The 27,054-nt window shown below is 41.8% G+C and overlaps 1 protein-coding gene across 1 annotated transcript in view; it reads left to right on the top strand.

Annotated features, from left to right (window-relative positions):
- Nucleotides 1–27,054, top strand: part of LOC128430356 (phospholipid-transporting ATPase ABCA1) — a 134,780-nt gene that overhangs the window by 34,547 nt on the left and 73,179 nt on the right. Inside the window, exons 15-29 of the mRNA XM_053416399.1 lie at nucleotides 2,018–2,240; nucleotides 6,023–6,244; nucleotides 9,567–9,771; nucleotides 10,006–10,122; nucleotides 10,543–10,714; nucleotides 11,966–12,097; nucleotides 12,728–12,867; nucleotides 13,780–13,917; nucleotides 18,866–19,080; nucleotides 20,486–20,555; nucleotides 23,685–23,887; nucleotides 24,630–24,678; nucleotides 25,367–25,480; nucleotides 25,677–25,709; nucleotides 26,208–26,347. Of these exons, the coding sequence (XP_053272374.1) occupies nucleotides 2,018–2,240; nucleotides 6,023–6,244; nucleotides 9,567–9,771; nucleotides 10,006–10,122; nucleotides 10,543–10,714; nucleotides 11,966–12,097; nucleotides 12,728–12,867; nucleotides 13,780–13,917; nucleotides 18,866–19,080; nucleotides 20,486–20,555; nucleotides 23,685–23,887; nucleotides 24,630–24,678; nucleotides 25,367–25,480; nucleotides 25,677–25,709; nucleotides 26,208–26,347 (2,173 nt within the window). The remainder of the gene's footprint in view (nucleotides 1–2,017; nucleotides 2,241–6,022; nucleotides 6,245–9,566; nucleotides 9,772–10,005; nucleotides 10,123–10,542; nucleotides 10,715–11,965; nucleotides 12,098–12,727; nucleotides 12,868–13,779; nucleotides 13,918–18,865; nucleotides 19,081–20,485; nucleotides 20,556–23,684; nucleotides 23,888–24,629; nucleotides 24,679–25,366; nucleotides 25,481–25,676; nucleotides 25,710–26,207; nucleotides 26,348–27,054) is intronic.

Below are 27,054 nucleotides of genomic sequence, written 5' to 3'. Positions count from 1 at the left end.
CGTCCCTCGAAAAAAGTTATTGGCTTCATCTGTGAACGTGTATTGATTCAGAGATCCAATCGAATCTCCCATCAACTTCCAATTTAGGAGAAGAGACTTTTTTTGTGTGTTCTTGCGAGGCTCTGAACTTTAAGAAACTCTTCTCCCGCTGCTTTCAAGGCCCCGTTTGAAAGCGATCCATCCCACGAGGGCAGGGGAAGTGTCCTCGGAATAAACAACCTCGTCTCTCTCCCCCTCTCCCCCTCTCTCTCTCTCTCTCTCTCTCTCACTCTCATTCAAGTTCTCATATAACTGAACTTCCTCCAAGGTCTCAGCGGAACAAACTTAATCTCTCTGTCGTGTTTGTTAGACGGTCCGGTTCTTTCGTCAGCCGTGGATTTATTAACGGAACTGTCTGTGCCAAACAATATTTTCCGCCAGACTGGAACTGTCTGTAAAGTTTACGTTTAAAGTTTGTAAAATATGTTATTCACCAAAATGAAAGCTGTTGAAGTTTGACTTTGAAAAGAGGACAAATACAGACAATCATAGCCACAGAATAAACACTTGTTTAAATAGATTTGAAAAACAAGAAAATCAAATGACTGATTCTAAATTAGCTTCACATAAAGCTATTATGCGGCGCTAACTAGCAATTAAGCAAAGGAGATGTTTGGGTGAATCGTTTTCATTTGACAGGAATTCATCAAGGCATTTAAAATAAAGCTGTCCAGAACTACAGGAGAAATGAATTCCATTCAAACGCACTCAAAGTCCACTTTGATCAGTTCTTTATGCTAAATTGCTTTGAGGGAGGAAGAGCAACGTTCTGGCAATTACTGCACTTTCACTTTTGGCTGCGTCTCTACATCTGTGCCGAACACTGCTTTGCTTGCATTATTACCCGCCCAGTATTTATGTATTGCAAGCATAAGTGATATGTGAAATCTATACCGTCAAGATCTATTCGATATCCCTCCTTCATTGTCTCATAAAGGAGAGGAAGCACTTTGCTATATTGACGGAGGGGAGGATATTGACATGGCATTTTGGTGGCATTATGAATCCAGTTTAATATCACCTCATTGTGTTGTGGCTGAATCAAATCATGCATCATCTTTGGCACCAGGTGCAGCACTAAGTGGCTCGGGTGAGCCGGTGCACCAAGTTTATGAAGGTTAGCCGAGTGTAAAAATGAATAAGGCCAAATGGAACCGGGCTTCATTATTACATCTTGGATTGTTTCGATTGTCCATTGAGATTATTACATTTTTAATACCTGCAACATAGTTTTCCTTCTTCTTTACAAGTTTTTTTGATTGCAGGACCAAAACTTTAAAAGAGGGTGCATGTGAAAAGCACTGTTTTTTAAATCATCATTTAATCTTTATTTCTTTATTTTTAGAAATTAAAAAATGTTGTAACAAAACTACGAACAATTAATGTCCATATACATAAGTAACCACGTGAATTATATATTTTTTAAATAATTTAAGAGAGGAGTGGTGCGTATACGGTTTTGGATTAACCTAAAAAAAAAGCTTGGCGAAAAAAGTTAATTCCAGATAGTTTCGGACTTCCCACAATATTTTGTTATACAGTGTGATTGATCACATTTCATTCAGTTAAAGAATCTGCTCTGCTTGAAATTCTGAAATATACTTAAAAGCTTATTGTCATATTTGCGTGTAAACTTTAAGTTAAAGTCATTTGTTGTGTTTTTATGTTTTTATATGCATTTTGTGGATGACAGACACCTGTAAGTTTAATGTTATACTGACTGGTGTCGTTTAAACATGAGGATACATCTGTGCAATACTTTACACTTCAACAGTGTCACAAGCTATATCTGCCATACTGACCTTAACGTTGAATCTGCATTTCTCCCAAGGAACAGAAACCTTTCTCCAAACCTTATAATCTTCATTAGGGGAGGAGTGTTTGCCGGACTGTTGCATTAGGCTACATTCGTTTGAGTGAGTCCCCTTTGCCGCTGTGCAGTTCTGACCATCTTTGATTGTTTCCCCTCAACAACCAGCTTCATTCAGAGCATTGGAGGCATCCTGCCCATGTTCCTGGTGCTGGCCTTCATGTACTCCGTGTGCATGTGCATCAAAAGCCTGGTGCTGGAGAAGGAGCTGCGGCTCAAGGAGGTGCTGCGCGTCGTCGGCATTCAGAACGGCGCCCTCTGGTTCTCCAGCTTCACAGAGAACATTGTTCTGCTCGCAGTTCCCAGTTTGCTCATAAGTCTCATGGTTAAGGTCAGTAGAAAAGAGTCGCAGGGTGGAAAGCATCAAAACACAAAGCATCAACATGGGAAGATATCGTATGAAAATATGAAATTGTTATATATGTTTTCCGCCACATTTTATGATGCAGAAAACCAGGAAATACTAACAAAATAATAACCTGACATATTGAGTATTGTCAAGGGTTCAATTTATATCATTTTTACATATAAAACAAATTAAATAAAAGACAGTTGAGCATCAAACGTATCACGAAGAGGGAAAATCAGCATCTGGGTAAATGTGTGTTTGTGTGTGTGTGTGTGGGGGGGGTGAATGGGGGTCATTGAGGTCGTTCAGAAGTGTTCATGCTTTGTGTGTTGATGTTTTCCCCGTTGTTGATCATAACCGGTTAACGATCGCCCAATCAAATCATCATCCCTGATTCTATAAATCAGCCCTCCTCAGCGAATTAATTGAGCATGCGACCAATTAAGTCAAATTACAATCACAAGCAGTAATATATTTTTTTATTTCATTTAATTGCATCACCTCTTCCTCTGTGTTCCCCCGTACGTCTGGGAGTCTTATGTAACATCATTTGGAAAAATATTACATTCAGCCACTGGAACATTACGTTAAGTTATCTCATATTCACCGAGGGGCCTCGAGTGTGTGGATTGAAATACCTGTTAAAGTCCTGAAGTTCTTGTTTTTTGAATACTCACTGCTTCTTTCTGTTAGAAACAGTGTATTATAAGTTCACCACTGGGTTCTGGAAGTAAAATACCAACAATAAGATTGTATTGCTATTTATATTCCTGCAGATTACATTTTTAGAGATGTACAATATACACAGGTTCAAATATAAGACTGAACAGAGACGGGGTCACCAGGGTTAAGATGTGTAAATCATTGTGTGTACAATCACCTAATGGACTCCATGAATCACTGGGGACAAAACGCACAATACAATGGTACAAGTACTAATTATGTAAGTGAGTGTATTTGCATATTTCTTATTTACGTGAAATATATGCAACCTGTTATTAAGCTGTTTATCTATTGATACTTGTTTTGGATCTAGTGGAATATAATGTTCTTGTTTATCTATTGACACAATCTCCTGCTTAATGATCGATTAGGATATAAGCACAAATCACATTTATCACAAAAGGGAGAACCCCACAGGACATCAGTTACAGACTCATCCTCACCTTAAGATGAAGCACGTCCTTGAAAGACTCCTTGTTCTGTGGGCGTTGCTAATGAAACAAAACAAAACAAAAAAAACAAGGATGGTTCATTGAGATTCGACCTAATCAATTCTCGCAGTTTAATTTGAAAAGGTGGCTGGTAAATAAAATCTGATATTTGAACAGCTGGGTGAAATGTAATTTCCCATCAGCCTAATGTGTTTGCGAGCCATCAACAATTTGTAAACATTAATAACAATGAATTGAGTTAGCGCCGTGCCTTGGAGGAGCGACTGCGAGCACAATGAGCATTCGGAATCACAGGCCCGTTCTAAATGATAATTTCACAGCCATTTTCAGCACATTAATAATCATACTAGCAAATCAAATGCTAATTATCACAAGGCTGTGTCTGGATTAGGTGTGACAAACAACCAGTTTTGTCAGCTGCACCTGAGTCCTCTGTCGATTTACACATGTTTCCTCTTCCATTATGGAGCGGCTAATGCATTTATCATGTGGCAGCCAGGCTGAGATGTTTGCACCGTTCGCTCCGTCTCAATTCCCCAGGAATCCAGGTGTTTGACGAGATCTTCTTCATATTTAAAAAAGAGAAAAACCCAAACAAACAGATGATCAATGGCCGTCACATGGGCCGCGCTCCTCTCCCAAACAGAACGTCCTTGTTTTGACAACGTGAATCCACCTCCAAAATGTTTTGTCATGTTAGCTGTCGTCATTAAAGTTTGATTAATCTGTTGTGCAGCACGACGCTGGGAGAATAATGCAAACGACAGTGGCAGAGACCACCTTCACAGTCGGGAGACAGCTATTGACATGTCATCAATCATATCTTCTCACAGGAACAACAAATAAGTAAAAGGACACAAGGCTGAGCTGGAAATGGGCTGTGGTGGAACACAGCTTGTACATTCACTCTCAAACTGTATTCAAGCATCATTTTGAAAGTACTGTATGATATCTCAGTACTACCATTTATACGTCTTTACCACATGTCAGAGTTGATTATATTCATTGAGGTTTTATTTGTTGCTCAGCCACATTTGGCCGCCTCAGTTACTTGTCACTTTTCAGCTCGGCTTAGATTTGATACATAAAACGTACAAAGAGAACTGGGTTATATTATCATAAAGCAAAGTGCAAACTAGAATCGACTCTAATAGAACTACTGCAATGTCCACTACAGTTTCCACTTCTACCTCAAAATGCTATTTTCATTTCAGTGCACCGGTAACAACGAAATAATATAATTCTAAAGCATGTATCTCTGAGGGGACATATTCTTACTGCATGATTAGCACTTCTAAATATGAAGTGATAACTCCACTCTCAAATTTATTTTTGGGATTTACATGTAATGATGTGTTTTAACAGCTATTTATTTTTATATGAACATGGATTGGATCGAATGATTTCATGAAAGGAGTCACTTGTTGTGATGAACCTGCAAAGAAGCATCACTAGTGCAGTTTGCAGCTCAACAGAGCATTTGAGCCTCTTTCAGCTCGTTGTTTAGATTTTCTGACCACGCTCTCACCGTTTGGGTTCGATCCCATCGGCCCCAGGAGCAGCAGAATGGTTCTTTTCAGCTAAGAAGAAACCCTGATGGATGTGTTGTCTGCCCAGCAGCTAAAGAGCCACACACTTACTTCTGCTTGAGTAGTGGAAACCAAAGCAAACTTTGAAAAGGAGAGACGAGAAGCTGGATCTCGATTTATCAGGCGGCTCCAGATACAACTCCAAATGAAAGCTACTATTAGTAAAATGTTTCCCTTATCATGTTTAAAAGTTGATAAGTTTCTCTAAATGGGGTTCATTGTGTTATCTGGCCCGGCCCCCCTCTATCCTCCAGGTTCCTCCGCTCCCTGGCCCGCTCGCTCCCCTTATACATGACGATAGCCTGGATCTACTCGGTGGCCATGATCGTTAAGAGTATCGTTGGCGAGAAAGAGGCGCGGCTCAAGGAGACCGTGAGCATCATGGGCCTGAGGAGCGCCATCTATTGGCTGAGCTGGGCAGTGTCCAGTGTGATTCTGCTGGCCATCAGCGCCCTCCTCCTTGCCCTTATACTGAAGGTGATTTGAACCTGATTGAACAGTGATTCAAGGAGACCCGGTACTGGTTTTGGAGAGTTTTCCCAATTGAAGCTTCAATGAGGCTGTTTGCTAAAAGTCAAAGTTGTCAATCTGAAGTAAAATAGATGATTTTACCTGATTCTAACACAGTTGTACTTGAGAAAGTACATTCAGGGTTTCAGTGATGAACATTAATACAGGGTCCTCCACTTAGTCTTTAATCATAACTGCATCCATCATCACAGGCTGCTCTCCAAAATTAGAGAAGGGTCCTCTTTCAAACAGGCAGAGTAAAAGAGTGTCATATTTAATGACCGTCAAATTGTGTTATTAAAAAAATCAGACCACAATGAGTCAACTTTTGCTCTGCCTTAAAAATATCAGCCATTACAATCATACTTTCTGATTCCTTCTGCTCGCTTGTTTTTCAATCATTGTTTCCCATGTGTGTTTTCCTAAATGAATATCGATGCTCGAGTTTCTTTCTCTCCTCCATCTCTCTCACGTGTTTCTCCCGCCACAGTACGGGAAAGTGCTGCAGTACAGCGACCCCTCGCTGATCTTCGTCTTCCTGCTGGTGTTCTGCATGGCCACCATCACTCAGTGCTTCTTCATCAGCGTCTTCTTCTCTAAGGCCAACTTGGCGGCGGCGTGCGGCGGCCTCATCTACTTTGTCCTCTACCTGCCGCACATCCTCTGCTACGCCTGGAGGGACGTCATGGGTTTCGGGGCCAAGGTCGGCGTGGTAAGTCCGTCTCCAGCGCTGACATGTTCTTTCCTTTTTAATATCTTTCTCCTGCTGTTATCATACACGAGAGCTGGCTGAGGTTCGAGTTATATTCCGAGGTTATGTTTTCGCCACCGTAATCACACTTTGGCAATCATTCCACATTTGTTCCTGATCCCTCCCCGGTTGTTATGAAGGGAAGTGAATTCACCGAGTCATTAATATCTGTCGTAGATTTGCCTTTTGTCGTCTCCTGATAAATAATGTGTGAAGTGGGTGCCTCCAAGATGGATCGAGGGTCCGGTGAAATTTGAATTGCAGCAGGAGGGCAAGTCGGAATTGTTTTAAAATATTCATGCCGTCCCATGCTCTGACATATTTTGGCACTAGCTGGAAGAAGCTAGTTTTAGAACTGGACAAATGACAGAAACATGAAAGATTTTATTTACATAAAAGAAGAGACTAGACAGACGCACACTAAGGAAGTGGGGGATTCTCTGCTCTCCTCCAAGGGATAAAGATAAATAGTGCGCCATTGCTCAACTTTCAGCGTAGCCTTTCCCCGTGACCTTTCTGGTGGCGCTGGTATCATTTGTCCTCAGGCTGTCCTCTCTGCAGACAAAGACACCAACATTTTAGAGAACTTCACTGTGTGCGAATGCATCCTCCCAGAATTTAAATCAGGTCATGTTTTATCCTTTTTTTTTGTCTCCACAGTACAGTGTAAGGTTTGTGTGGGCAGGAAAAAACAAACAATCTCATGCTTTCTTAGTTAAAAAGTCACTTTGTAAACGTTTCCTTTACAAACACACCTGGTGAAACTTCTCGCTCCATTTCCTTTCACAGGCTGCATGCAGGTTTGGAAGGTGCTTTACATGAAAGACTCTGCAAACCTTATGTAATCCCTACATACAAAGTGCCAGGTTCTCCCCGGCACTGAGATTTTTCTCTCCCTTGTCCCAACTAGATGGATGGTCCTCTAACCCTCTAATTAGCATGAGCAATGTTCCTCTGACCAAAGCACTATCCAGTTCAACCCCACACTTTATCAGAGATGTGTGTGTGTGTGTGTCTGTGTGCAGAGGTCTCTCTCTCTCTCTCTCTCTCTCTCTCTCTCTCTCTCTCTCTCTCTCTCTCTCTCTCTCTCTCTCTCTCTCTCTCCTCCCCTCCCTCGCCCAGATGAAGCCACCTCGTGCGGTGGAATACAAATTATTCCCCACACCATCCCTGAAAATGAAGTCTTTTAATCGGAACAGAAGTTTCAAAAGATCACCTAAATTTATATGAACAGATTTTGATTGCGGCTCGGTGCCAAAGGAGAGCTCCGGGCAGCCTATCAGAGGGGCCGCCATTAGACAAGGCACAGTCACAATCCCACTTCCCATCTCCTGCTACTTCCTCATCTCTTTGAGCTCGAGCTTTTAGACAGGGTAGAAACAAGAGAGAGTTCTTTTATGTGCTGGAAAAAACAGAAATATTCAATTAATCTCAGGCCTGGAGACGTCACGAGTAGAAAATCACTATTCCCAGAAAAAAATGTAAAACTTATCAGATTTTAGTTAATTATTTTATGCTTTTGCAGCATCTGGGAACTGATTTACACATAGGAATTTGTTTTGACTTAATGTATCTTACTGCAATTTACATATAGGGCTGCAACTAACTGTTGTTTTGGAGATTGCTCAAAAACAACCATACAGGATAAAAAAGGAGGAGAGAGGATTAATTCAAAATAAACCTCCTCTGTCCACTAATTACAAATTACCAATTTATTGCTCTAGCTGCCCTTTGTTTTTCAGAATCCACTTAATTCTGAGAAATACTGCTCAAACAGGTAGGAGCCGACTATCATGTTTTTTAAAGGAAACCTCCTCAGACAGAAACACATTAGTTTCGGATCCCTGTCTGTCGTTCTCGCCCTTGTTGTCCAAAAAGCTCCTTGAGAATGATTTCCTGGAACCCTGATTACTCCTTCTTCTAACAATAGTCTTTATCTGCTGCCAGTTTGAGCGGTGGCTGTACCGTGGCGCCTCGATAGAGGAGGTTTGTCTGCCTCCCAACTCAAGCCCTTTTCTGAAACTCTAAAGGAGCGGCTCCTGTTGCTCTCTCTACCATTCGTACCGAGCCCAAGCATTGGTGCGCCCTAGCCCTGCTGTCACCTCTCGTCGTCTGATGACCTGTTGATTGCCTGGCTGTAGACTAGCACTGGAGGGCGACCCAGGAAGTTGCCTGCAGTGCTAGTAGCCAGGCTCGAGGTTCATCGTCACTAAAAGCTTTTCAGACCTTCTCCCCTGTATCGCAGCAGCGGGTTGACGCTATCCACGGCGATTCGTCTCTGACGCTTCAGCAAGTGCTTCTGCCGGAGTGAAAATGCTGCGAGCAAATGAGGCATGGTGGAAGCAGCTGGCAGCCAGCACGGCGATGCAGAGTGATAGGCCGCGGCAGATGATGTCTCGCGGGGGCAACACATCGTTCGCGGTTTCCTACTTTATGAAAATCTAAATTTTGCAGCACAAACATTGAGTCTCCATCTTTGTTTTCATCACGACCTAAAGTCCTCGGAGATGTCGGCGCCGCAATTAAACCCGCCGACATCTGTGGAGATGTCGTTCTCCTGTCTGCTGCAATAGTTCACTGATCAGCTGTGTTGGAGATGTAACCACAGTGATCCCCTGCATGGAATAAACAAAGGTCGTCACCATGCAATTAAAAGCATGGATCTCAGTAGACCGTATATCTTCGCCAATTAAGGCCAAAGACTAAAATCCATTATTTGTATTCCTGAGAAAAGACAAATGCGGTATCGTGCAGATTCAAGGAAAGTGGAAAAGCCTTTTACCCAGATCCACATCAAAATGTGATTCTCCCTTTTCTGGCTCATGCCCTGGTTATTTTTGTACAAATGGATTCATTGACATTTGCTTAATCCCACTTTTCTGTCAACAGATGTGAAATGTCTAAATCACTTTCAACCCTTTATGTCAGTTGTGCAGCCTGCTGTTGTTTATGTTGTCGCTCGTTCTAATGACGTCTCATTGTCGTGTCTACATGGCTCGTTTACATTTTCCTCTTTGCTCAGCATAAAACCTGTAAACAGAGGGAAACTACCACAGCCTGGAAACAAATTAAACAAAATCCACCAACCTCAAAAGTTCTGTAATTAATGTTCAATCTCGTTGGTTTAAACTTTGCAAAAAGTGTGCAGTATAATTATAACAATTCATTTCATAGTCCCCCACTTATTTCTTGTCCAGGACCAGATGCCAGGCAAACAGCAGAGCTTAGAACAAAGAGAGTTTCTGGTCTTTTTAACGATTTTAAACGTTTTTTTCATTCCCAGAGTTTACTGTCGTGTGTGGCCTTCGGCTTCGGCTGTGAGAACTTCGCCAAGTACGAGGAGCAAGGCATCGGTATTCAGTGGAGCAACATGAACACAAGTCCAGAAGAGGGGGAGCGCTACACGTTCCTACTGTCCATCATCATGATGCTCGTTGACTCCCTCATATACTGGATCCTCACCTGGTACATCGAGAACGTCTTTCCAGGTACTCATCTGCTCAGCTTCCTTAATCTGAATTGGATGATGCCACAAATACAGATGTGCTGCTGCATTTTCCCTGTCCCTACATGTACAGTAGCCAACTGCTGCAATTCTCCTATACTCTAATCAAAAGAAGACAGGAGCTGTGTCAGGAGGAAACCTACACTGTGAAATACCATACCCCCTCCAGCCAAGCCATTGTTGAAATGTTAATCATGTTCTCCACGCTTGTTCCCAGGCCAATATGGAATCCCCAAGCCGTGGTACTTCCCTTTCACTGCATCTTACTGGTGTGGCAGAGCCTCAGTGGCCCGTGTTGACACCGGTGGTTTGAAGGACTACAGCCTACATAACGGTAACACACTCATAGAACTTTCAATCGTTTGCCTGTGGTGTGTAATTCAAATTTTCCTTACTCAGGTTTAATGTGTTTGTCAGAATTTTAAGGGAACATAGATGTGAAAAGAGGTGCAAGTCAATTTGGATATGTCGCAAACAAACATTAGCACCTCATTTGTTGCATGGGATGATAATAGAACTTCTCACTTTGAAGGTAAAAGGGGAATTCAGGAAGTTGCAGAAAAATACATTTCAAGTGCTAATTGGAGTGAGCTCAAGTTGGACATTTAGTTTCATTAAACATGACCAAGCATGATTTTGTTATTAGTCTGTATTTCTATATGTATTTTAATTTGACTTAGCGTTAATAATACATGAACAAACTTGATAAACTGCTTTTTTGGTAATTTCTCTGCTATCCTTGTTTCTCCAAAAGAATATCTGGAGAAACCGCCGCCCGACATGAAGGCCGGGGTCTCAGTCCGCAATCTGGTCAAAATCTACAGCACGGGAAAGAAGCTGGCCGTTGACGGACTCACCGTGGACTTCTACGAGAATCAGATCACATCTTTCCTCGGCCACAACGGAGCCGGAAAAACCACCACAATGTGAGTCGCATTATCTGTGTGGCCCGTGCTCTGCCACTGGGCCACGGCGTTCATGTAATTTCACAGGGTGTGACTAATATAACTTGTACACAATGCTGACCACGCGCCGGCTACATTAATTCAGTGGTCAACGCTCTCAGAAGAGAGGCGAACATTTATCACAAGGCGTCAGTAGCTGCGTTGATGGCATGAGTTATCTAATTGCTGTTTTAAAAATTGTGGAAATGCTGGAAGGGTTTTTTAGGATGACAGCAAATAAACGAAACGCAGTGGCCCCAGAAAGAACGAGCTAGAGAGCGAAAGAGGAACGGAGAGAGCAAGTGATGCAAGACTAAGGGCTGAAGGGAAGGCGTCCGCTCTGAGCCTCTGTAACGGAACATAACAGAGCACAATAACAGAAAGGGACACGGGAAGGACTGTCACACACCGACACTCTGTGTGAATGCATTTCCACAGAGATACCAGAGCATCTTATCCATCTGTGACATGCACTGATACACAGAACTGTCCAAACTACTGTTCTTTGCTCTGTTACAGTCTTTTTTAAGGGATTTGGTGTATTTCTACTAAGGAAATTTAGTAATTAACACTTTATTAATGACCTGATACAAGTTAATGGAGATGATGTGGACAGTCAAGGCTCCTATCTATTTGATAAAGTACTGTGTTAGACAGCTGGTTCAATTTCTCTACTTTATGAAAAGGTAATTATGATTATGTTATTGTAGTGTTGGGGAAACTGGACATGATATCTATTAACTTATTTTTTTTAATGAAGCTGAGAATAAATGTAGTTCACCGTCATCTTCTACCATCTTTTCATCATTATTGCAGATATTGTTCATTCAAAAGGAATAATCAAAAACACAAATTAAAGATGTGGAATAATTCTTCATTAAATTGTCAGAAACATTATGTTGTGTTTGTTTCCTACAAAAGTAAATCCCCAATTTTATTCAAGGAACAGGACGTTTTTGTTTCTATGGGTCACTCATGATGGATTTCACATTATTCATTCACCATTTGCAGCATAACATTAATACAACTTAAATACATTACCTCATCCTTTAACATAGGTTGCATCAGACCGATTTTCATCAGATATCTCCCATGATCCCACGCTTCTTCATGACCTCATCAAGGTCTTTTAGTCATCGTGTTAATTGAGAAACCCCAGAGTTTCCCATTGTGCGTTTTATCACCGCGCCTCAGTTTGTAATCAGGATATTGTGTCTTTTTATTTCTCTGCAGGTCAATCCTGACAGGACTGTTCCCGCCCACGTCAGGCACCGCTCTCATCAACGGATACGACATCCTCACCGACATGGACAGGATCAGGAAGTACTTGGGAATGTGCCCACAGCACAACGTCTTATTCAATGAGTGAGTGAATTAAGCAGATAACCATCCGTCTACGGTCCCGGCCGGCCATTAGTGTAATCATGCTTTTGCCTCTGGTTTATTAAAAGAGGAGAAGAAAGGGAGGACAAAAATCATTAAAGAGCAATTTGGTCACATGTGTAACGAGGGCTCGGTCTCAGCTTATTTTCCACATCAACACATCATTATCCTTTTGGCTTTTTTTTTATGATAAAAAATAAAATGTCCACTAAATCTCCCCTTAATAGCGTCATTCCCAGTGGTTTAGATTCACCTTACGCGTCTCCTCTTGTCTCTCCCTGCACAAACTGACTCCTGCAACTTGACACAAGTCCTACATCATCATTATGGCTCAGCACCTGCAAATTACTTTCATTAATATTTAATCCCAGACAGTCAAAGCACCTATATTAAATAGAGTTCAAATATTCATGCAAACACTGAGGTAGACATTACAGCGTATTACTTCAGCTCACAGAAAAGTGCAGTGGATCATCTGGCAAAGTGCTTCCAACGTGACGCTGTGGATAATTCAAACCGCCGCATATGAAGGAGCGGCGCCGGCTGCCCTCCGCGGTCACCCCGGGCCGCCTCACACGTCAATCAAACCATATTATGTTCACCTCTCCCCAGGCTGACGGTGGAGGAGCACATCTACTTCTACGCCCGGCTGAAAGGACTCAGCCGCGACGAGGTGAAAGTCGAGATGGACCAGATGATTAAGGACGTCGGTTTACCACATAAGAGGAAGGAGCTCGCTAAGAACCTGTCGGGTGCGTCCTCTTGTTTTCTTGACGTCTGTTTGAATCCCTGCAGCTCAGAAGCTCTGAATGAAATTATGCGGAGATGTAAATTATGGTTTTTGATGTCTGTGTTGCATTCATTTCCCCCCCGGGACGATACATCATCTGTAAATTATCTTTTCTATTCAGGATAAAGCTGCTCTGTTACAACCGCTCCTCTGCCGGCACATGCACAGACAGCAGCCTCCGCAAACACATGACCTGCACCTGCACAGGCTGTAATTTATTGTCTTGTGGGGGGGGGTATGGGCAAGTCCCGCTTGATGAATTGTCCCCAGTCAAGGATTGCTTGTGTGCAAAATCACTGAAATATGACTTTCGAGGTTGATCCATGTTGACATCTCCACCACATTAACACCACGTCGGACGCATTTTGAAGAGCTCTCTATGAGTGGATGGGATCTAACCCTTGTCGAGTGTATCTACTTCTCAGCCTGCGTGCAAAAAGACAATGAAACCGTGGAGAGGTACATCTCAACGCATTTATTCCAAAGTCAACTTCCAGTAGTGTGTCTGTAGTGCAGTGCCGGATCTGAACATGTCAGTAATCATGTATTAATAGAGCAACACAAAGTAAAGCATTTACAACTCAGTACGCAGAAGCCTGAAGTGGAGAATCAGTTGTGAACACACTGTTGTCGTGTCCCTCTTTATTCAAACGTACCTACTATTGAACATATCACGTTTACAAATCACGTCAACTATTCAACCCTGCATTTCTCTGGCTCTTAACAACACAAATGCCAAGTGTGAATGGTCTTGAGATATGTGAGCCACAGGCAGATGGAGATTCCTGATATTATTCGATAGATAAAAGCACATTTTCAAGACACAATATATCACAAAGGTACCTTCTCTGATGTGGATTGTTGTGTGTTCCAGGCGGCATGCAGAGGAAGCTCTCCGTGGCCATAGCGTTTGTCGGAGGCTCCAAAATCGTCATCTTGGATGAACCGACGGCGGGAGTCGACCCCTACGCCCGCAGGGGCATCTGGGAGCTGCTGCTAAAATACAAGCAGGGTAAGAGATCAGCGGTACGAGCCACGGCTGCACCAAAGGCTTTGAAGTCCCCTTGTGTTTGCAGGACTGACTGCGATGCACGGTGCACGTTTGACCTGAGTAAGAAGACCAGAAACTTTCCCAAACTTTTAACTGACAACTCGAACGTGTCCAGTGGGAGAGCTGTTGCAGTGAATTTCCCTTCACCTTGCTTGCCTCAGATGTGGCTGGAGAGAAAATTGTAATTTGCACTGGAACAGATTGAAACGCAAGTGAAGACAAGTGAATCCACGAAGCTTTAATTGACGCCGCTATTTAACAGAGGCCCTAATTGTGAGCCGTATCGGCCGGCTTGTCACTCCGTGGCCTTCTATACACTCTGTGGTCGCTGGCGGCTGAAAGCAGGACGTGGACGTTATAGTAACACGTTCTCTCCAAGCAGATGTCTAAATGTTTAATGTGCATTGAGTGACATTCCACCCTCACTGTGTCATTAGCTCCTCTCCCTCTAATCAAGTCCTTTCACTCCAATTCCAAGCCGGGAGATAACTCTGTTATAATGAGAACACCCACATTCCGGCTGCCTGACTCAGACACGTTTTGTGCCGCTCCTCTCCCATTTGCACCACAGCATTACTGAGGTTTATCATTAGGCATGAAAGGACACAGACATTTGTATTGTATGAAAGAGCCGGAGGCCGAAATTGGACTTGTGTTGTGTTGTTGTGGTTCTTTATAGATAATTAACAGTGTGGTTTTTATTTTATTTTATTTTACAAGGACTGGTTGACCAAATTAAAATAAGTCGGCGCTGTATTTATTGAATTCTTTCGAGGCTTATTTTGTTGCTGACAGTTGAAACTCTTGTTTCAATATTTTATGGGTTTAAAGGAACGTGAGAGTAGCAAACATTTGATTTATCTTTGTAAGGACGGAGTGGCGGCATGTTTAGATTTAATTAATTCTCAGATTTTTCCATCAAGGTGACTTTAATGTCTCTTTTATCATGTGTCGTTAGAAAATTTACGTAGGAGATGAAGATTTAAATATAAAAATGGTTCATTTTTAATCATTTTCCATTAGTGAGAGTTGATTACTATAAAATTACCGGCCTTAATTTGCGAAAGAAATTGTCACAGAGAGCCGTTGTGTTTTTATAGATTTCATACATTCTGCCTCAACCTTTTAACTTTCCTGATAACTTTAAGCAATTTATCTTGTGTAGCTGTCATGGCATCGTATTTTAAGACTGTATATATCTATAGATACACATGTACACACACACAAACACACACACATGAGCACGGCCCAATATGTTTTGATTGCGTAGCTAATGAAATCTTTCCTGGGAATTCTCCCACCGACTCTCTAACTTTCTCATTTCAACAGCTTGTATCCGCACCCATCTAATCACTGAGAGTAAAAACATTAACATGTCTCGAGTTGGTTACTTGGATTTAATCAGTAGTAATGTAGTTAAATTACATGAACTCGCTCATCTTAATATGCAATAAACACTATATTATAGCTGTCTATTATGGCGTGGAGAATCTCAAACCCCACCTTGGAAGCAGACATAATGAATGTTGAATCTGTCACATGTGGGCGGGTGATCCACTTTGTGAGAAACAAGGGGTGCAAAGAAAATGTGGGAAATACTACAAGTGGAAAAGTGAATTAATTAAATATTCAATAATCAGGATTCAGCCGATTTAATCTTGAAATGAAATCCATTTAGAAATTCCTGTCAAGGGGCAGAATAATTTTCTCTCCTCCAAGACTTACCTTGAAAACAAATTTTATGGAATATTCAATTTGGATGTTTGTATGAACTCCCATTTACTGTAAAAGTCTGATTAGTTACATCAGTTTTTTAGTTTCTCTTGACAAATGGAAATAGCAGACATTATGCATTTTTATCCTAGGAATACAGATTAATGTAAAGTAGCAGAAAAGTCAAATATATATATATATTCTGAAATGTGCATAAATCTATGAAAATGTTATGCTCATGTGTTAAAACCTGACCTTGTCAATGAAATATGATGGAGTCGAAGTGAAGTAGCTGCAATATCACTGCTGTAGTAATCATATGTTATATTCATCAAATAACATTTAAAGCAATACTCATATCGAAGAAATATTCTGTTTAGCGATGTAACCTTCAACAAAACTTGCAGATTTTCAATATCATTCCACAGACATTATGTTAATGTTTGTGCCTGAGATCATTCACGCTCCCCTGCTGACGATAAAGGGATGATCGAGGAATATAAATAAGCTCTCGAGCAAAAATACAAAAATAATGCTATGAAATGTATTTGGTTCTTTTTCTCTGCGCTGGTGATTGGTTGGTGATCAACAATGTCAGCTCATAGAGAATTTAGGGTTAGGCGTATTGAACGACCACGTTTAAATGTAGAGCAACAAACCACCCTACCAGATATATTAGGGACATACGCCAAAGGAGCTATAGGTGTAAACATATCGTTCTTTATCCTAATGATAATTCAAATATTCTTGATAGGGATAAGAAGGAGTAGAGGGCGACTGGGGCGTGATGCCCTCTTCGTGTCAATGTCACAAGCGCAATGCATTATGGTCTATATTGCTCGGTTGGTGACAATGAGTGCACTACAGAGGGAATTTAAAACATTCACTTAATATTCAGACAGCTCTACAAAATGGCAAACTCCCTGTAAAGTGACTGGTGAAGGATTTTTAAGTTTTTCTTACTCAAAATGTTTTGTAAAACTCTCAAAATCTGACATTTAACATGCCTTCCCATCAGTATTTATTAATTTATTATATTGGTTTGCCTTTAATCAAAACTACCGGCCCATCTGTTTCTGTTAACTAGCGGACAGGCCATTTCAATTAACTTTAAAAAATGTATTGATTTGGATTGATTGCCACAAAACGGCAGTTGATACAGTTTAGTCCGGTAATTCATCTTCCTGCCAATGTGCATAATATCTGTCCGGCCTCACTCACCTGCTGTGAAATCAATTTCTCTCAGCGTGATTTAGAGGGAAGGGAGGCAAACAGAACAGGGACCAGATCCCCAGCCCTCGCTTCTCCTGTACTTTGTGCGAGCGCTTCCAATTTACCTGAACACACCCGGCTCCATTTGATATATCACTTTGTGCTGTAAAGCGCCACAACGCCCTATAAATCAGAATACCTTTGTGGACCATCTGCAGTCCAAGCACATTTATTTTGCTCCCGACTCGCGGACGACGCAGTGTGTTTTTATATATATATATTTTTTTTTTATCCTCGTAAAAACCACAAAACATCCCTATAGGAAAAATCATCTGTGAGTTTGAGCAACACACACAAAATGAGCTGGCTCAGTCAAACTAAACCTCCAGCAATCTCCCCAGCCCCCCCACCGCCAACCCCCAACCCCCCACTCCCCTTCATAAGCATTTGCTTTTCTTCCCTCCATATGTTAAATTGACTGGGCTGTGGGCATTCACTCAGCTCGGGCATTCTGTTGAGCCTGTGTATGGATCCAGACTTGCTTGGCGTAGCATAAGGCAGCAATACTTAACTGAGGACGGATGGATTTAGCGGCTCAGCTGGTGACGGGGCACAAAAAGAGAGCGGGGGCATGGGCGGGCGGCAGGGAGGGAGGGAGAGAAAGAGAGAGAGCTGAATTAGTTGACCAAGCAAAATGGCTGCACCGGGCTGCAGTGAGTGACCTCTGAGCGTGTCCTTGTCCCCGGGATAACACCACCTGTGAAGACACACATTTTTCCAGCTCGGTGCAAAAAAAAAGGTATATAAATAAATAAAAAGATGCCACGCTCAGCAGAGGACTTATGCAACAAACACTGACACAGAAGGGGCGAGAGCTGCACCCAGTCAGATAATTACCGAGCGTGTATCTCCTCATCGTGTTTGGAGATTAATACGCTTGATGTGGCAAACCTGCTGTGATCTGCTGCGTGCTGATCAAAATAACACCTCGGCGACATCCAGCGAGCTGCTGGCCCTGTGAGGCGACATGTCTCCACACAGAGGAGAGGGATCTGTACCCCGATAATGTCACCAGATGAAAAGTTAAGGTATCGCTGAGGTTCATCCGGAGGTGAACGTGAATAATCGTAATCAAAGCCGATGCTTGTTTTGAGTATGGAGCGAAGACAACAGAGGGTAATTTGCGTGGATGAAGCCTCCAGCAGAAACACCAGAGCAGCTAAACTGACTCGTTTGGCCTCAGAACAGTCAGAAAACATCTGACATCCAATCAGGTCTCTTCTTTCGTCAGTTTGTCACTGAAGAAATATTCAGCTTAAATGTGTTTCTGCTTTGAAAACATGACCCGATCTAAACCCAACCTTTTATCTGTCATTGATCCTCAAATTGTAAAATATGTTTTGCTACATTTCCGTTGATCTGATGTGGAAAAATGTGGATTTAGTTGATTTGAATGTGGTTTCAAAACGACTGTTTTAGGTGTGAGCTCTACTTTGTCCTACTTTGTCTGCTGTTGTTTAACTTGTAAGTAAGTTTTGAAAGGCTCTACATTAACACACTGCATTTGTATGAGTAGTAGTAGTAGTATTTGTCTTAGTAGTAGTAGTAGTAGTTGTACAGAGACGTGACCGTGCTGTGACTTCATACAGATTTAGTTCTTTTTGGATTTCAGGTTATAAGATTATTACCATATTTAATCAGTTATTTTCAAATCTCCAAATAACCTTGCAGTGCATCATGTTAGCTGGCCTTCATCCTAATTTATTATTTAGTCCCGGAATCACACCCACGCTCTCCTCTGGAGTTTGTTTTGTTGCCATGTGGCGGTGAGGTGAAAAGTGTCGACCATGCTGGGACCGATCCTGGAGAGTGAAACCGGCTTGACATGATCTGTGGCGTCTTATTCTTCGTCACGTGTGAGGAGAGAGAGTTGATGCAGAAAAATAACTTTATTAATCAGGTTTCTATATCTGCCTCTCCTCAGGTCGCACCATCATCTTGTCCACGCACCACATGGACGAGGCGGACATTTTAGGGGACCGCATCGCCATCATCTCCCAGGGCAAGATGCGCTGCTGCGGCTCCTCGCTCTTCTTGAAGAAAAGCTTCGGCAGCGGCTACTACCTCACCCTGGTCCGAGACGGGACTGAGAAGATGGCCGCTCAGCGTAATGGTATCTTCCACAATCAGGCCGCAGAGGTAGGAACAGATGTGCGTGGAGTCTGGGGCGATGATTCGATTTTAAACGCTCTTTTTACTGGGAACGCTGGTACACATTCACCATATGTCCTGTTTAGCAATTCATGGATATTGTGTCGGTTATTCTTTTATGTCCACTTGGATTTTGATTGCACTTTCCACCATGTGGACTGAATTACATTAGATTTTAGAACATCTCTCACTATTGTTTCCATTATTATAGAGTAAATAGATGTGTTTTCAAATGAGACACTTGCCGGCACAACTTAAACCTGGAAACTATTTTGCTTTTGTTAAAGAGAGTAAAATATTTGGATAGTTTTGCCAAATTTAAGAAATAATTGTTGATACTGATCACAAATCTCCAATATTTTTGTCATAACCTTGCCTATTTTACAACTAGAGGATAACAGTAAACAAAAATGATATGTTTCTTTTATATTTTGCATCTTAGCCATCGGGACACCAGAACCTATTCTATTTAAGCATGTTTTTTATTAATAAATTTAACATTTAAAATTGAGATATGAGTTTTTAACTAAATAATTGAAAGGATTCTAATAAAATAAGTCATTTTCAACCTTTGTTTGTAATTCTCAGTGACAGTGCTTCTGACTGTTGACAGACACAGCGTCCATGTTGTCTAATTATCCTCAGACGTTGCTGATTAGGACCCCGACCACACAATCACCCTCTGTTTCTCATCCCCATTAGAATAACTTCACATGAATCTGCTGTAACTGGGAGGGCATCAGTCTTTGTGACTTCACGCATCAACAAAAGAACTCGAGCTGCGAACCTCTGTGACACGACACCAACCCCTCTCCACTTTATTATCGAACATGGCTCCCTTTTACTTTCCTGAGTGCTCTCCTCCTCTCTTGCCACCCTCTCCCTATAATGATCTGTGTTTAGTCTCTCCCAGCATGAGAATTGGCAAACGCCCACGTGCTGGATGATACTAATTGTCGCCGGGGCGAGGGGGGGGATTCTCGCTCTCGCACGCCAGTGGTGCCTCGCACACTTAGTTTTAATCAATAGGAGCAAATGAACAAGATGCACTGATGCCAGCAGGGCGAGAGCAATTACCATTAGTCTGCAGGCTCATTGAGGTGAGCGCAGTCATTTCGGTGATAAAAAAGAAACGTGCAAACACCTTCGGGGGGAGGGTGGAGAAGTGAGTCCTCCTCGGGATTACAACTTTGTTATTCAGTGGAGTTTCAGTCAGCGTAAGGAAGTAAGACATAGATTTCTGTTGAAAAATGTTACCTAATGTTGCCTGTGCACAGTTTTCTTTACAGCACTCAAATACAAACTGCATCAATAATGTGACTAATGAAATGCAGGTACTGTTGATCCTGGTCAGGAATGATAAAGCCGTTTCCAATCCATTTCTGATTAACAGGAGAAGGACTTCACTTCGAGCAGCAGCCTTGATGACGGCATCGGCAGCCAGAGCAGCTTAGATCCCTCAGGTAAAAACTTTATCCCCGTTCCTGCCGGGTTTCAGATTAGCGTTGCATAAATTCCTGCTACATGAACACAATTGGTAGAGCCGAGTTTTTTAAATAAACTGTGTGAATATTTTATCCCAAACTAAAAAAGGCTGTCTTTGTTATGTTAAGCGTAACACGCAGCAACTTCGGTAACACAGCTCCATGTCAGCCTTTTTGTAAAGGAGGTGTATTTTGCTTTTTCAGGTTTCTTTGCTCTGGTATGTAAATGTTTTTTGTGAATGTGAAAAAGTCTATATACTTAGAAAACCTAAAGAAAACACAGCTCTTAAATCTCGTGGAACACCTTGTCAGTACTCCCACACTTGCTTCATACATTGCGGCTGAAAAGAGGAGCTGCAGCAATAGACGGTTTAAAGAGTATGTAAATCTTTTCAAGTAATAACACATATTAAAACAATATCTCCCTCAAAGCCAACACAACCATACAACTTCTTAAAATAACCCGGTGCCAGTGCGCTTGAGGCCCGTGAGCTCACGGATCTTTTTACCACCAAACCAACTGAAGTAGTAAAGTAGCTGCTGCCTTGAGACGCTGTGTCAATGTTCTCGCTACCAGCGGAGTGCACTTTAAAGTAAAGTGTTAAATGGGGAAGTGGGAGTTTTAGTGATGTGAGTGCAGGAGGAACTGGGAGACAATAATGGACGTGTGAACCTAATACGATGTCATTTGAACATCACGTTTCAGATGATGGTAAAGGGGGGGGTGATGTGCAGAGTTGTTTTTCAGGGGGAGGTCACATCCTGTCTTCTTGTTAGTGGAGCTCTCTCCTCAGCTCTGCCGGTGGAACATCTGTGTGACATTGTAACGATTGTGTCTTCCAGAGTTTATCCCTCAAATTCAGCGCAATATTTTTGTTTATATTAAGAAGTAATGAATCATTTGTTATTCTAAAATTAAAAACCAATTATTTCTGTCCTATTTAAAATTGTTTATTTGCATTTTCTCTATTTGCCCATATATATATATCATATACATGAAATACAATTTGCATAACTCTACATATGCAAATGACTATTTGTCGAACATTTACAATTTATCTCTACCAAGTCCCTTCTCTCCTCAGATGATAGTCTTTCTTCAATATTACAAATACTTTTCCTTTTCTCAGTGATGTTGGTTGGATTCCCAATATTTAAATGTCATAAATACAGTGCGTGATAAAAATAATAGTCGAAGTCGGCTCTGTATTCATCAGCTGCATCTCATTTGACACGCTCCTATTCAAATGTAGAGTAGACACAAGTTACTCACAGTGTTTATGTTTATATGTGTCTTTAAAAACTAGAAATTAGAATTCAACTCGTAAATAAGTTCCTGCCTGTGTGTCTAAAATCACTAAAAGTAAAATATACCCACCTCGCTATTCATCTGGTGCAGTCTGAACGTTCAATTATAATTTCTAACTCCTACATAATAGACCCATTGATTCCCACAATGTGTCATGAAAAGCATTTTACAACCAACAGCCACTGACAGAGCGATATATACCAGCATGCATTGTGCTCTTACCGAATGAAGCGAAACCCTGCCCCCAGATGAGGAGACAGTTGTGATGTGCAATCAGAATCGTGTCATGTCTGAATAAGAAGAAATTAACAAAAAGCCCTCTGATGTGATTCAATAGAAGCAGCAGCGACAGAAAGAGCCTTGATTGTTGACACAGACTCTTTTTATTCAGGTGGGAAGATACATTCAGTTAAACATGAAGCGATCAATGCAGATGTTTCACGTTCTAATTACCTGACAACAATGAGACCCAGTAACACACACAGTTGAGAAGTGTTCACAACTAACCCCCCTCCACTCGACCCACAACCATGCGTCGCCCACATCCCTTCCAGGTTACTGAAAGAAACAAGAAAAATTAAATATTAAAGTAATTAAATACAAAATGCTAATTATTATAACTGAGCAAATAATAACTAAGTCTTGAAGAAAAGCTTGTGCTGCAATATTTACACTGACAATAACAATCCTAGAATACACTGGACTACAGGTGTTATATTGTTTTTTTAGGATTTGTCATCCAAGCCCTTTATATCTCTCCGGTCTCCACAGCTCAGGGATTCTGGACTTTCTTCCCTACAGGGTGTATTTTATTTTAACATATTTTTTTGAGGAATAGACCTTTCACCCATCTTTTTTAATGAGCTTCTGAAAAACCTGATGAATCTCAGTGTGAAAATCCTTTTGTTTTGTGGTAGTAATTAATGTCTCTCTGTATCAAGGTCTGCTGATTGTGTCCTTGAACTGGGCCTCATTGAAAAGCCATTGCATTCACTGGATAAGAAAGCAGGAACAGAACATATAACAGTTACTTTTGGTTAAATAAAACACGTGAAGCTTGTTTGTGATTTGTTTCAATCAGTCTCCAACGTGTGATCGTGCAAACAAACATTATTGTGTCTGGAAAACAAACATCAAACCTGCTTATTGTTTCACTCTGAATCAACCCCATGTCTCCACACCAGCTCGGAAATACCATAAGAGTAATCGCACTCCCACCGGTGACAGCACATTCCTCTTTATCACCGCAGCAAACAGACCCGCACATTTTCACAAATGATTCAGCCCGTGCGAAGTAGATCCATTTACTTCTTCATAAAGCAGCGGGCCGCTGGTTGTTTAGCTGCAGTGATTATGTATGAGGGCTTCTGGATCAATAATGGATGCGGTGCATTCTGCAACACTGTCCTGATTGATTCTCACTAAGACCCCGGCTTCGGGATGGATGAGGCAGGAGTTATTACGGCCGCTGATGTGTTTGGGTCTGTTTACAGGTTAGAGCATCAGCTGCCGACTTTTTCACACAGCAAAGGTTTGATACCAGGTTTTCCATGAAGTTCTGAGTCAGATCAATACCAAAAAACATAAAGTGTGTCTTTGCGGCCTGAAGCGATGGCTGTTGTTGAACTTTAATATCATGCAAACAAGCGAATTCAGTCGTGATGGAATATGCGTTAAAAATAAAAGAGGGATGGAAACGTGTGCTTCCCAGCAGAGTCTGTTGTTTCCTATGCGCGTGCTCTCGCCCCGCCCCTGGAGGTCACATCGTGAATTCCCTTTTGTGCCTGTTTGTCCGGCAGATCTGACAGCCGTGGGTCAAGTCGTGCGGCGCCACGTCCCCGAGGCGGTCTTCTTGGAGAGCATCGGTCAAGAGATCACCTACATCCTGCCCTACAGCGGAGCCCGAGATGGGACCTTTGCCCTGCTCTTCAAAGAGCTGGACCTGGCCACGGAGGAACTCGGCCTGACCAGCTACGGCATCTCTGACACCACGCTGGAGGAGGTAGAGCGAGCGTGGGAATGACAACCTCCACGAGACGCACAGATACAAGCAGGCACACACACTTATTTAAACATATGGCAACTGCCTGTTTACATGAACCTAACGGAAGAAATCAACACACAGCAAAGTTATTTCCTCCATCTATGTTTTTCTTTTTTCAAGTTTCAATATAATACACACAAGCTAATATAGAAGCTGGTCAGTTGAATTGCGTTTCATAACCGATCACTGTAATGATAAGCTTTGTATAAGATTTTTTGTTTTATGTTGTTTTCACTGAAATAATTCACAACATAAAATCCCAGTCACGCTCTCAGTATTCGAAGATGGCAGGTGCTGAGTCGTGTGGCTCAACAGAAAGAAATAAGGAGAAGTCACATGGACGTTTCTCACTAATGGAGAGTTTATGTATTTTGACATATAACCTGAATGAATGCATAAAGTCAAGGAGGGCACTTCTCTGAGAGAGGCCAGTTGGCACGTGTTCAAGCAGAGGTCGGTGCATCACAACCCTGATCTGATAATAAGCAGAAACTCGACAGGGCTTCGATTCTCCACACACTGAATTTGAATTTAAGGTCAAACTTGAGCCAGAACAGCAGCTTTAAATACCCCCCCCCCCCCCCCCCCCCTCGCACTCCCAGTACCACTGGTTTGGGGTCATTTCACGTGTGTGTGCACGATTATTAGGGGAACATGGAACCGTCATGGAACTATTCTCACACATGTTTTCTATTCACAGATATTTCTTAAAGTGGCAGAAGACACTGGAGTGGATGCAGACATTCAAAGTAAGGTGACAACATGACGGCTGACTTAGTTTCATCACAAGTTAAAAAATCCTTCATCCTATCCTATTGCATGTCACTTTCTACTTACTGATGCCTATTTTGACTCTAGCTGCTGTAATATTGCAAAGGATGATCTTATCTTAAGAGCTACAATAAGCAACAACTCTAGAAAAATATATGATGTGTGAGCAGAGCCGGCTTCAGATACAAGTTCACCAACTCCTACACATCTTTGCTTTACATTAATGTTAACATTTTCTTGTCTGAAAGCAAAAATGCAAAAAAAATATTATAATATAATGATCAGTTTCCCTCATTAAGAGCAGGATGAACCTCGTCCTTTAAGTTAGTCATGCTCCTTAATCATACTGTATGAGTTGAATGAATATAGACTCGAACAGAATGATGTTGGGTTTTCCTACTGTTATTGTTCACTGGTCGACCTCGGTAGAAAAGTTACATTTCCTTTCCAGCGTTTTTGTTTTGTTTGTATCCGTCCGGAAAACACTTCGCTTTTCACGTTTTTCTCAAAATCGCATTCTCTCATGTCCCAAACACGCCGGGGCTTGTGTACTTTTACAGGAAATACTATTGCGTTATGCAGGGCAGGTAGCTTTTCTCATTGTTATTTATAATCCTAAATTGGGTCAGGCCAAAACAACATATCTTATTTGTTTTCCCAAAGCAGCAGTGGAGCCGGTTGTGAGAGACTACGAGAGGAGCTCCCGCAAATCCAAGCGCAACAGCATCGCCAGCCTCCACACAACATCCGCACAACCACAACACGGCTCCGGGATGACTGGCAAGTGTCTTCCAATCCTGCAAACAATTGTTTCTATTTCAACTTTCTACTGAAGGAAAGTCAATAAACTTATCTGTGTATTTGAAAATGCAGGAATTTACGAAACTTATTTGGTGTTTTTGTACTTTAAATTGAATTTTGGTGAAATCCTCAATTTCTCTACTTGAGTTTTGCTTCCTCTCTGTTTTTCATGTAGAGTTGAAGGAGCGATTTGCAAGTAAAGTGGAAGGTAGGTGTTATATTTCAACTTTTCTACCGTCCTGCGGGTTTGTGTGTTTTTCCTCACACCCCTTTTTTCTGCAAATTATTAACTTGATTCACCTTGGCTTTAATTTGACTGTTCCACCTCACTAGCCATTTTGAATAGAAGGGCATCAACAAGAGCTCCGTCTTCAGGGGAAGTCATTTTCCGAAAAATATAATTTTTCTTCTAATCCTTCATGCAACCCGTCTTTTCAACCTTTTCAATTTTGCCCATATAAAATAAATTCACTTTCAAACAATGTCTTTCACTTCTCGGAACAGGTTTTCAATCAGAACGTGTTTTATTACCTTAACGACTCATGTGGAAATATATTGTTTCCTTTTTTTCAATAACAGTTTCCCTCTAAGCGTGTGAAACATAAAATCAAGGTGTCCACAAATCCCTTGTTTATCGCCCTTTTCATAAGCTCCTACTCTGAGGAATGATGATAGACTACAGTTTAAGAGTTAATGTCCTCCCCAGACCTGCAGAGGACCAGCGCAGTCAGTGGGAGGGGATCCAGCGTCATCACCGGGTGGGAGCTGATCAGGAGGCAGTTCCTGGCGCTCTTCATCAAGCGCTTCCACCACGCCCGCCGGAGCCGCAAGGGAGTCATTGCCCAGGTAATGGCCCCAGTCTGTCACGTTGATGAATTGAAGGGTTACACTGGGAGGGTTGCATGGGAGGATCAAGGTAAGATTGTATAAAATACAAGTTGGCTTTCAAAATCAGTTAACGGCATGTATGATAGAGGAGGCTAATTTGAGATGTGTAAGGGAATAGTCCCGTCATCCATCTCGATGGAGCCACTGGTTTAACTGGTCTGAGATACGGCAGAGAATACCTGAGGGACGAACAAGGGTAAAGACGCCGTGGACTCTTTTTCCTGCCGCGAACGAGGAGACGATTTTTCTCTTTCAATCAATCAAAAGCGGATAACTTCACTTTCACCTTTGACACAACGTCACAGTTTCGCCGAAACACTTTAAAAGTTGTTTTCGTGGCCTCGGCTTCACCCGATCCCTCTGACTGACACCAGGAAAGTTTTAAAGTGACTGCCGTGATTTGATTCTCTTTCATTTTACTTGCTAATCATGTGTTTTCATTAGCCACGTATTAGAAGTGATAGCATAACAATTACGGAGATGACAGACCGCCATTAGCCTATTAAATCTGCGTCTATATTATTTTGTTCGCCGTAAACATGATTTCAAAAGTCCAAACCAATAAACAGACGAAATTTAAGCGAGTCAAAACCAATTTCCCTAAGTAGCAGTTTCCCAGATACTTAAATAATTGTCCCCCCCCCCCCCCCCCACAGTTTTAAAAA

Source organism: Pleuronectes platessa, chromosome 23 (assembly GCF_947347685.1).
Source record: "Pleuronectes platessa chromosome 23, fPlePla1.1, whole genome shotgun sequence".
Taxonomy (NCBI): Eukaryota; Metazoa; Chordata; class Actinopteri; order Pleuronectiformes; family Pleuronectidae; genus Pleuronectes; species Pleuronectes platessa.
This window is presented reverse-complemented; position numbering and strand designations above follow the sequence as displayed.